At 43.9% G+C, this 11,548-nt stretch overlaps 1 protein-coding gene across 11 annotated transcripts in view; it reads right to left on the minus strand.

Annotated features, from left to right (window-relative positions):
* LOC147421578 (flowering locus K homology domain-like) overlaps nucleotides 1–9,589 on the minus strand; it is a 53,410-nt gene extending 43,821 nt beyond the window's left edge. For 4 of the 11 annotated variants that reach the window (XR_015186875.1, XR_015186872.1, XR_015186877.1 and 1 more), the window contains exons 1-3: nucleotides 7,921–9,584; nucleotides 6,790–7,073; nucleotides 592–826 (exon numbers count right to left, since the gene is read on the minus strand). Coding sequence is in view for 5 of the 11 variants with exons in the window: in XM_086503794.1 (XP_086359920.1) it covers nucleotides 592–826; nucleotides 6,790–7,068 (514 nt within the window). In the remaining 6 variants the exon portion in view is untranslated. Of the gene's footprint in view, nucleotides 1–591; nucleotides 827–6,789; nucleotides 7,074–7,581; nucleotides 7,696–7,920 lie in introns of all 11 variants that reach the window. The other 7 variants (XR_015186874.1, XR_015186873.1, XM_086503796.1 and 4 more) reach the window with 5 other exon arrangements.
* Nucleotides 9,590–11,548: the final 1,959 nt, after the last annotated feature.

Genomic DNA, 11,548 nt, shown 5'->3' on the forward strand with positions numbered 1-11,548 from the left:
CATGTCACATTTCTCTTCTACATTAATGGTGTTGTAGAAAATATAATAGTTTAGATTGATAGTGCATCGTCCTCAATGGTTATCTCATAGGAAAGCTGGTTACAAAAAGCCTAAGAAACTTCATATGGCATCGTATAACCCCTTATTTATGGAATCCTACTACTTTATTAGTACATACACTGGCTATGGAGGCAAGGAATGATGCCCTTGCCAAGAATTACTCAATGGTTCTGCCATAGGAAAACTGGTTACAAAAAGCTTAAGAAACATCATATGGCACCATATAACCCCTTATTTATGGAATCCTACTACTTTATTAGTACATACTCTGGCTATGGAGGCAAGGAACGATGTCCTTGCCAAGAATTACTCTTTAATGAATTCTTCTTTGTTGAAATCTTGAATCAAAGCAGAACAATAAAGTGCTCAAGAAGACTGAAAATACAAGCAACCCATGTAAGCTGGCAGACAAATTTCTTAACATGTGACTCTTAATATATGCTTTCAATATTTTTACAAGTACTGAATAAACACTGTCAACATCCCTACATTTTATTGGTGCATAGATAGAAACCCTCCTCGATTGTTTACCTGCAGGTAACACCCACAATTTTGCACCGGTAGCATCCTGGATAGAATTAAGATTTGTCCCTTGCTTCCCAATAAGATAGCCAGCTTGAGTTGCTGGTATTAAGAGCCTTGATGGAGAAGTAGATCCAACTTCTTCACCTCCCACATCATTACAAATACATTCGTGAACTCTTAGAAGGCCATTAATGGCTGGAGCTAGCTCTACCTCTGGTTCATTTCTGGCAGAAATCATAACCTGCAAAAGATGTAAGAGGTTACATATAGAGAAACTGTTAAAAATGGATGTTCACAAAAGTAACCCATGTGTAGGCTTGGGAGAGCCTAATATTGTTGAAGGCATGCTTAAGTCGGTTATTTTAGCAAGACAACGAAAAGCATAAAAAGGCAGCCCAAATCTTGCAATTTAGATTGCAGATGATTGAACTATTCCAGCTGAGGAAAAACAAATAAGACTTAGCTAAAGGCCAGGGCCAAATGCAAAATCGCATGGGGGTAGTATAAAAACAAAGAAAAGCAGTGATTTGAGAGCTCAAGAATTCAACAGTCACAAGCAACAGAAACACATCATATGTACCATTGCACCTTTTGCATGCCTGCCCGAATCGCGTTCCGTTCAATCCACCTTGGGTGGCCAACCCAATCCTGAATACCTAGCCCCACGTAGTCCCAAGCTGCAAGGTGCAACCCGTCTGAGAGGCATAGCGTCCCCCTATCAAACCCTACGGAGGAACGTTGTTGTGCATGGTGTATGAAGTGGGACTATCTTGTCTAGGTGGGGGATCCCTGCTCGGAGGCCTTTCAAGCGGATCTACTCCCTTATAGTTGCGCACAATTCGGTGCGGGCCGTGTCACAAACAGGTGACGTGTCAAGCCACTGAAGCAAAGTTACACGGAACGGGACGGGGTCTCCGGAAAAGCGGAACGGGAACGGGGGCTAGAACGGTAAGCTTAAAATATGCTTAAATTAGGTTGAATTTAATATATATATTAGTAGAGGGACATACACACCCATTAGTCCAAGTAGAATCTTATTTAGGCATGCTTAAAGCCTTGAGGCTTGAGGCCCAAGAGAGAGGATGTCACAAGGCGGGCACCACGTGCCAATAGAAAAGAACAGACTGAACAGACTTTTAGCACTTTAATAACAACTGAACTGAAAGAGAGAGAGAGACGACACGCGACACGGAGTGGCGGAATTCCAGTATTGGCCCCAAACCTTGGCGCCCCTTTCGGTATTTCTTTATATTGCATCATCAAAGTACAAGCCGGTACTCCAGACTCTGCACCTTCTCCAGGAAGCATGCCAGAGAATGAGCCCTAGCCTCATATTTAAAGGCCCTTGGCCTGAAAAGCAGTTTATATGAAAAGCTTTCAAACTCAAAAGCTTCTCGTCCAAAAACATAAAAAGTTTTCAAAAACTTCTGGTCCAAAAAGCAATGCCAAAAGCTGCCAGCGCAATTTACGAAAATCCGTACAGCCTGCCACGTCATCATGTCAGCGCAATTTTCGGAATTTGTCTGCTGCCTTAGGGTTAGGGTTAGGGTTTTTGGCAGAAATTAGGGTTGCAGGAGTTAGGGTTTCTTGCAGAAATTAGGGTTTGCAGGTTTTAGGGTTAGGGTTTTCAGAATTAGGGTTTGCAGCAATTAGGGTTTCTTGCAGAAATTAGGGTTTGCAGGTTTTAGGGTTAGGGTTTTTTGCTCTCGGGCAACCACATCATCACTTCTTCTGTTACTTGTTCTTCTTAGGGTTTAGGCCCCTCGGCCGACATTTGCAAGTTGGCTCCCTTCTTCGGGGCTTTGACACGTCAACAATTTGTTACATCTCCCCTTCTTGAAAGAGAGTAATCGTCCGCGATTACAGCATATTTGCAAAACAACTCAAGTTAGCTCAAAAATTTCCGAGGGACAATCAGTTTGCTCTTTTTATTAAGGAGTTAGCTTCTCCTTTCTGCTCTTTTGATCAAGGAGTTAGCTGCTCCTATCGGCTGTTTTGATCAAGGAGTTAGCTTCTCCTTTCGTCCAGATCGGAACTCTTGATATTCCGGCGTAGTAAAATTAGCCATCACACCTAGACCGTACTGATCTTCCTCGGATGTCTTGATGCACTAAAATTACATGCCCAGGCAATCTCATCCAATTAGGAATATTCAGTGGTTGGCACATCACAATGCAACACAAATGCTCACATATGCATGTTACAAGACATAGAAACATAAAGCCGCCGATGAACACTCCTCCCGCATAACCTAACAAGGTCAGGACCGGGAGATATTCAACGACTCCCTCATCACTCCTCCCGCATAACCTAAAAAGGTCCGGGCCGGGAGATATAGAGGCCTTTTACAAACAAACGCCCCCCAAACCGCAGCCTACGTCGTTTGGAGGTGCTGAGAGTAACCACTGCTCGGACTTCTTAATACTCCTCCCGCATAACCATCCAGGTCCGGGCCGGGAGTCACACCAACAATTATTTTACAAGCATACAACCAAACGCTCCCCAGGCATCGGCCTGCGTCGTTCGGAGGTTTTCAAACATACAACGAAACGCTCCCTAGGCATCGGCCTGCGTCGTTTCGAGGTTCAAACAATACCAAAACAGTATTTCTCACTTCTCCACCTGGGAGTAAAATCACCAATCATTGAAACCAGTATCAAACCAGAGTCAAACAATTCAAATCGGCACCAAAACAGGTTCAAAACAGATACCATCCATTTCAAACAAATTCCAAACAAGATCACCAAACAAGCTCAAACAAGCTCAAACAGAACTACAACTTAAAAAGCAATCTCGACATCAGTCGAGCTCGAAAAGTCGACTGACTTTCCATCCTGAAACCTGCACCAAAAATTAGGGTTAGGTTTCTTCCATAAGGTCGTAGCCGAGCACAGCATGGTCCATCAGCTCTTGGACAAACAGTGTTTCTTCGGCGGCGATGGTAGTCCCAAGATAGCAATCGCACTCGGTCTCCAAGTTCATCTGCTCGTGAAGAGACATCTACTGGGAGATGTCGAGAAACTTCAACTTATAATCTGCTAGGGTTTCCATGGCAAGCATTTCAGGATACCCCACTCTGCTAGAAGTTGCACTTCGAAGGAAGATGTCAGAAACCATATAACTTCGGGCAAATATTTTCTTGAAAGCTTGCCAAGTACTTGGAGTATGCTGCTTGGTAGCTGTAGACATCAACATTTGGCTTATGCCCTGCAAGACACTGCGGTGAAGACGGGAGCACGCCCGATGCACGATGAAGTAAGGGTGGGAGTGGCTAATAAGTCCGGGTTGCAGGGCGAAGATATCCTTGAATAAAGCTCTGTCTGCTCTTTTGTAGGACCGGTATGCTTTCAGAAAAGCACACGCCTGATGCTCTGATACCACTGTCACAAGGCGGGCACCACGTGCCAATAGAAAAGAACAGACTGAACAAACTTTTAGCACTTTAATAACAACTGAACTGAAAGAGAGAGAGAGATGACACGCGACACGGAGTGGCGGAATTCCACCCCAAAGAGTATTGGCCCCAAACCTTGGCGCCCCTTTCGGTATTTCTTTATATTGCATTATCAAAGTACAAGCCGGTACTCCAGACTCTGCACCTTCTCCAGGAAGCATGCCAGAGAATGAGCCCTAGCCTCATATTTAAAGGCCCTTGGCCTGATAGGCAGTTTATATGAAAAGCTTTCAAACTCAAAAGCTTCTCGTCCAAAAAACATAAAAAGTTTTCAAAAACTTCTGGTCCAAAAAGCAATGCCAAAAGCTGCCAACGCAATTTACGAAAATCCGTACAGCCTGCCACGTCATCATGTCAGCGCAATTTTCGGAATTTGTCTGCTGCTTAAGGTTAGGGTTAGGGTTTTTGGCAGAAATTAGGGTTGCAGGAGTTAGGGTTTCTTGCAGAAATTAGGGTTTGCAGGTTTTAGGGTTAGGGTTTTCAGAATTAGGGTTTGCAGCAATTAGGGTTTCTTGCAGAAATTAGGGTTTGCAGGTTTTAGGGTTAGGGTTTTCTGCTCTCGAGCAACCACATCATCACTTCTTCTTTTACTTGTTCTTCTTAGGGTTTAGGCCCCTCGGCCGACATCTGCAAGTTGGCTCCCTTCTTCAGGGCTTTGACACGTCAACAATTTGTTACAGAGGAAGAGACGAGAGAGAGAGAGAGAGAGAGAGAGAGAGAGAGAGAGAGAGAGGGAGAATGAGGGGAAAAGAGTCTAAGAGTCGAGAGCTCCGAGCTTCAAGCTTGAGCATTGAGGCCCAAGGGAGAAGGAGAGACTCGAGTGTCTAGAGAGCCCTTGAGGCTTGAGGGAGAGGCTAGAGCATGTGAGAGGTTGAGAGCTTGAGGGAGGGAAGAGCTTTCAAGGAGGCATGGTGGCATTATATAGGAGTTCTCACCGACGGATACTCGCCGAGTGGGACCAATTTTTAAAGAGTTACCAACCTATGGAAACCCCGTCCGATGGGGCCCAGGTGACCCAAAGACAATTAGAATCCGGACCCACCCACACACACAAAAATAGTAAATTGTGTAAGAAGTTGATGACATGGCAGGCTTGTAAGGACATCCCGCAATTAGTACTGACATGCTGACGTGGCACGTGGCACTATACAGACTACCGTAATTCGCGCTAACAAGCTACTGACGTGCCAGTACGGATTTCCCATTAAGTGTGCTGACAGCTTTTAGACTCCACGATTTTGAGATCAAATGCTTTTAGAACTTGAAGCTTTTCATGTGACTGCTCTTAGAGGCCAAGGGCCTTTAAATATGACCCATGCGCTCTCACTGTGACAATCACTCTCACTCTGACAGTCACCCGCAGGAGATGCAAAGCAGAGCCATGGGAGTTGTACCATGTTGAAGCACTATAAAAGATATACCGAAAGGGGTGCCAAGGCTTGGGGCCAGTGCTCTCTTGGGGTGGAACTCCGCCAATCCCCATCTCGTGTGTCGTGTATCTCTTTCAGTTTAGTTGTTATTTGAAGTGCTTAAAGTTATTCAATCTGTTATTTTCTGTTGGCATGTGGTGCCCGTCCTGCTACATTGGTATCAGAGCTCCAATCGTGTGCTTTTTTTGAAAGTATATCGGTCCTATCAAAGAGTAGACAAAGCAAGATGGCGCTTCCAAATGCAATTCATTGCGATCTCAAAGTACACATTGGAGCGGAGTATTTCTACAGCCATTAGCATTGGCCTTTCCAAGGAACGCATATAATCTCTCTATGATTGGTATATGTCATGTTGATGATGTGGTTGATACGGATGGTATGGTTCTTTCTGTCCTGCGGCTGTTTGAAAGCAACATTTGGAAATGCATGATGCATCATGGACCAATATGGAGAGCTATTAGGCAACTTCTTACACCTGTTCAACCAACTCCTTTGCTTGCGATTATGGAAAATTTGCAGGATTGGTGTTTTGATCTCCAAGGCTGCTACTCCTTTGGTTTTCATGAGCTTACTGCCACGAATGCACATTGCTTGCTCATTGCCCCACCTTGGATTTCAGAGCAAGGTAATTGTTGATGGAATTTGCACAAATCTCTTTGTTGGTGGAAAAGTATTCTAGAAAAGACTTGGAAGTGCAAATTGCTTTCAAACAAACAGGTTTTCTTTTGATGGGCTCTCACATGTACGCTTCCTATTGGGGTCCTGCTAGCATGTCAGTGCATTATGGTGTCATGTCGGTGCATTATGGTGTTGTTGCCACCAATGTCATGTATATTGTGGTGTTCTTCACATGCTCAAGATTTTTTTTGTGATGCTACACAAAGGCTGCAATATAGTTTACCTTGAAGCCTTTTTGAAAGATTCTTCTAGATTTTTGGTCAACGGAATCCACCATTATCAAAGTTCGAGTACATTCTTGGGTTGTTTATCATACACACAATCAACTTTAGCAGGCTTTTCATCATGGCAGCACTTATTCAGCTTTGCCCTAGGGCCTACCCATACTTTCATACTCAGCTCCTTCAGTCTCTTCATGATTATTTCCCTTTGGGAGACATTTCACTTCAGCAATTTGAGGCTTTCTATAATTGTTTTACTCCTTTGATTCAAAAGTTTTCATCCTGGTCTCAAAGATAGGACTCTCAAGGAAGAAGAAATTATCTTATCAGGGACCTGTCGTCTATTGACAGTAATAATGCCAAAATCAGGACAAGCACACTGCACAGCATTCTAAAGAAATAAGGGGGAAAAAAAACCTACCACTCTCTTGAGCATACTAGGAGAGCCATCCAGGATTTTGATTCTACATCTTGTTTCCTCACACATCTTCTTAATGTGCTCTCCCTTTCTTCCGATGATGCTCCCCACCTTATGTATTGGTATTATCAATCTGTACACATTGTCTCCCGGCCAACCTGGCCACTTCTCAACCGAAGCAGTAGATGCATCCTCTTCGCTTCTTTTCTCCCCTGAATTGAGAACACTCCGTGCAGATTCATCTTGCTCATGTTCTCCAGGAACTCCTGGTGCTGACTCCATTTATACTACATAAAGAGGAAACACACCATACTTCAAAAAAAAAATCAATTCAAACTTGCCATTACCTGCATTCTTTAATTTGTCCAAGGAAGTTCACAGTCTCCGAGGTGCCATTTGTAATCAATAATGTCGTCCTCAAAGAGAGTGCCACAATTTGTTTGTTCACAGCTACTAGAGATCCCAAGTGTTTCTAAGTCATTTTATATCCCTTCACATTTTCTACAAGCAAAACCAAATGGGGTTTCTATGTTGCTCTATAGTCTTTTAAATTTCCATGAGCAAAAGCATGATCCCTGCATTTCAAACACTAATAGCTGAAATCTGGATGTCGTTACTTTCTTTAAGTGAAACCTCAACTCTAATGAGTCAAGTCAGGAGGCTATTCTTGTAAGCCCTTCCCATCACTAAAACAGAGTAGGCAGGAGGCAAGCAGCACACCCAGACTTGTGAAAACATATAAAGTGAACCTCCTCTTTATAGACTTTTTGTACTTCACTGTTAAGGGATGCGCACCTTCATGTTTGTTAAATCTTGCCATAGCTTAAGAAAGAAGGCCATCCTTGAGTCTTGAAAGTTACAAGTTAGACTAAATTACAAGAAATCAGATGGACATGAACACATCCAGACCTGCAGAACAGTAATATCAGCTTCTGTTCACCCTCAATTCCAACTTAAGAATCAAACAAACAATGGTGCTTTTGCAAGATTTCTTCAATCATCAGAGAACAAATGGGACTCTTTCTGTTTAAAAATATAAGAAAATACCAAAGGTTTGTTTTGTATGTACTCTGAATAGAACATTAGATGTTCAAGTTATTACATGGTTGTCATCTGAAAACTTTTCTTAGTCACCTTAGAAAACCGTCTCTAGTTTACTGCTTGCTAGCAATCTCCTGACAAATGTGCATACTTGAGGCACTTTGTTTGAGGCATAGCCATCCAGTTGTAACACCGCAATAGATCGTAGGGGCTGACCTTCTCTTGCAAGAACACAGCAGATACAGGCTGACATTGTTACTTTTCTTCATCTCTGTAGTCAGTCTACAGCTGCTCAACTACTATAGTCATTAAAAATCTCTTGGCCTTGGGCAATGGACTGCGCAGACCGTGCACCTTTGACAAGAGTAGAGGGTCACTTTTGCTAGACCAGTGGATAAGGGATGGGCTTGGCCCCCTCGTCTCCGTACTCAATCCACTTGCCCACCGGCTGGTATATATTGCTCACCCACTAAGATAGCAGGCATCCTACCCAAAGCCACCTGTTACACATGCACTCTCTCTGGTCATACTAATCATTGCAGCCAAAGAGTTTGCCAAGCAGATAATTTGTCGGAAGTTTGAAGTAAAGTACTCCCCACAGCCGACGATTGATCCTTGCAGAATCTTGTGGCCTTCCACGCTCTAAGAGAACTGCAGCTTACTTAAGTTAATCACACCCAAATCATTTGAAGCACACATGGAATGGGTGATCATCTCAAAGAGTATTAAGATTCACACTCTGCTTGAGCAGGTATTTGATGAGAAAATACTATGATCTCAAGAGGTTGAGATGTTAAAAAAACCTTTATTCCCCTTTTGCAGTAAATAGAAATGTACCCACTGGTCTTGAACAGAGTATCTGCTTGCTCTCCCAGTTATTATCCAGACTGTGAAAGCACCACAACTTCTTTGCATCTGCATGCTCTACTCTTATGAGATTTCTAGACCTTCCATAACTCTGCAAAGCCATTGTGTACATGCACATACACTAGTTCTAGCATCAATAAATTTCAGATCCATCCTCAGGTAGGGAACCTTGTCACTTGAACTCACTCCTTCTTGTACATTAAGCAGTGTCTCTGTGTCTCTACTAGATGGCACACCCACGACATACTTGAGAGTGACAGCAGTCATGCTTGTCCAACCTGCTGCTCACAGGGGAGTAATATTGCAACAATGGCTGAGTCACTGCGATAGGGGCAGTGGGTCATGTCTCCTGCTCCATGCTTGAAATATACTGCAGAAGCTTCAGCTTCTTTCTTGTTAGCTGATTGACCGGCACAGACGAGTCTAGCCACCTATACAACTCTTTACAGCGTAATCTATGCACAATGAAATTATCTATCTCAATAGAAGCGATTCCATCCTTGAAGCATGACCATTGAGACATAAGTTTTGCATTAGTGAGCCATCACCTCCGGAATTGGCATATTGAGCCTCCACAGCTTCCAATTTTGAATCAGAGACTTAGTGAACCTCAAATCCTTGAGCTTCTTCCCCCCCGCACATATCTCAAGCCGGATCAACCAATGCTTGGCTCACGGTCGCTGACATATTGTTTCTAGGAATAAAACTCGCCTTATGCACTCAACCCTCTCTGCTAGTAGACCCAAATTCTCAGACAAGGATTGAATCCTCAACCCCTACCTTCAAACCACCCAACAGCTCGTCCCTTCATACCAAGATTTGGCCCTGACTGCCGATGGCGCATGCTCATTCACCCCTCGTCACTAATCGACACCCTCATTCTTTTAGAGGGGATCTACGACTGAAAATCGACGTCGCTTTTCGGCGAAGATCACAGCCATTCATCCCAAATGTGAACTTGATGTAAATTAGATGTAAACTCGAACAAATGTGAACTCGTTGTGAACTTGGATGTAAACTCAAAGTAAACTTAGTGTGAACTAAGATCGTGACGAGCAGCTAGGACTACACAATATAATGCTGATATTCTCCATGCCTTTCAATACGCGCACAATAGTGTAGTGGTAAAGCAATGGCATTGGGGGGGGAGGTTCCGAGGTCGAATCCCATCACCACACACCCTTCTTTTTTCCTCCATATGAATCGAACGGCCCACAATGAACAATCATGTGGGACCGTAGATCCCCTCTTAAAAACGAGGGTGTCAAATAGAGACGTGGCTCATCCACCCGTGTCCTGGTGCCATTGCTCGCCGACATTCTCACACTTAAGGGTCATCCAAACCAACTCGCCCCAACTGCTCGTCCTATGCTTGCTGGTGGTCGTCCTTATCTAACACTCTCTTGACCTGCCATGGCAGGCCTATGCAATGTGCCTCAAAGGAAATTCACACCTCCCCTCTCCTCTACCTTATACAAATGCACTTAGAGCATAGACGGTCTTGTAGTCCTACCCACCTCACTAAGTCCCACAGGGGATGAGTAATGAAGCTAGAGAGATGGGATCAACATCTATAAACCCAAGTAGAGGAATCTTGAGGCAATTGGATAGTCAAAAAAAATGTCGTAGTCTATGCTCACGAGGTGACTCGAACCCACCACTTGTCCCATGACATGTCATGGCCCTAACCACGCGAGCGTGTAGCTTTTGATGGTACCTAAGGCAAAACACAACTTTATATTGTAAATGCAAACGAGAAAAAGTAAACTCAAACAGCATTTGACGGTGCACACTATTTTTTGTTTTTGAGCCTTGCTTGTGTGTCGTCGATCCCATGGCTTGGGGTTGATTAAATACCCCATGGTATTTAGTGTTGAGGGAGTCCTACAAGCGTGCAAAGATGATGGTTTAGTCATCATTGATGGCAAGACTATGAAATAGCAACTTGTGGCTTATGAAACACTTCACACAGAGATAAACATGGTGGTATGGAATTGCAAAGGATATGGACGTACACAAGGCAATTCGAAGAGATTCCATAGAGACATTATACTTCTCATTAAGGCCTCATTTAGACTGCGCAAAGGCAGAGGCAGCCTTGCAAGTTTGCCTAGGCAATGTAGTTCGCACAATGCAAAAACAACAGATTCATTGTAAATTTTTACCAAAGATTCCACAAATCACAGCAGCTTGTCTAGGTAGCTCATTGGCATGTGCTCAGTTGGGCCATGAGTTCAACACTCTGTCCGCATCCTACACTGAAAAGCGCTCCACACAGAACTATGTCCGGGGATGTTGAGGTCGCCTGAGTTTTGGTGGCCCCGGATACGAGCCCTCGGTCAGTCTCTCCAATTGAATTTTCCCAACATAGAGGCACGCCTCTCACTTATGTGTTCCACCGCGCAGCCTGAACGAGGCCTAAGACCCTAAAAGAAGCCTACCAAGAGTATAGGGGTTTTATTGGGAGTCCCTACACTGGACTTGTCTGCACCATAACACTTCCCGAGGATAAAGAGGGGTGGCAATCTTGTACATATGAGAGCTACATGGAGGATAAAGATCATGGCATGCAACCAAGAGGCTCTCTTTATATGGATCAAACTAAAGCAACATAAGGGGAGCTTCATATACATTCCTCTTTGCTACTTCGCCCCCTCAGGGTTGAAGATTGTGATAGTGGGAGAGGAGGCAAAGCGACAATACCCAATGAAGTAGGAAAGAGACGCATGGATAACACCTACTCAAATTGAGAGCATAATACGGACTTATTATCTACTACAAGATGATTCATTGGCCAGATTTGGGAGGTCTCACATGTATCCAACCATTAGTTTTAAAGGGAGATAGCATAGTG

Source organism: Adiantum capillus-veneris, chromosome 27 (assembly GCF_014529385.1).
Source record: "Adiantum capillus-veneris isolate H3 chromosome 27, ASM1452938v2, whole genome shotgun sequence".
Taxonomy (NCBI): domain Eukaryota; kingdom Viridiplantae; phylum Streptophyta; class Polypodiopsida; order Polypodiales; family Pteridaceae; genus Adiantum; species Adiantum capillus-veneris.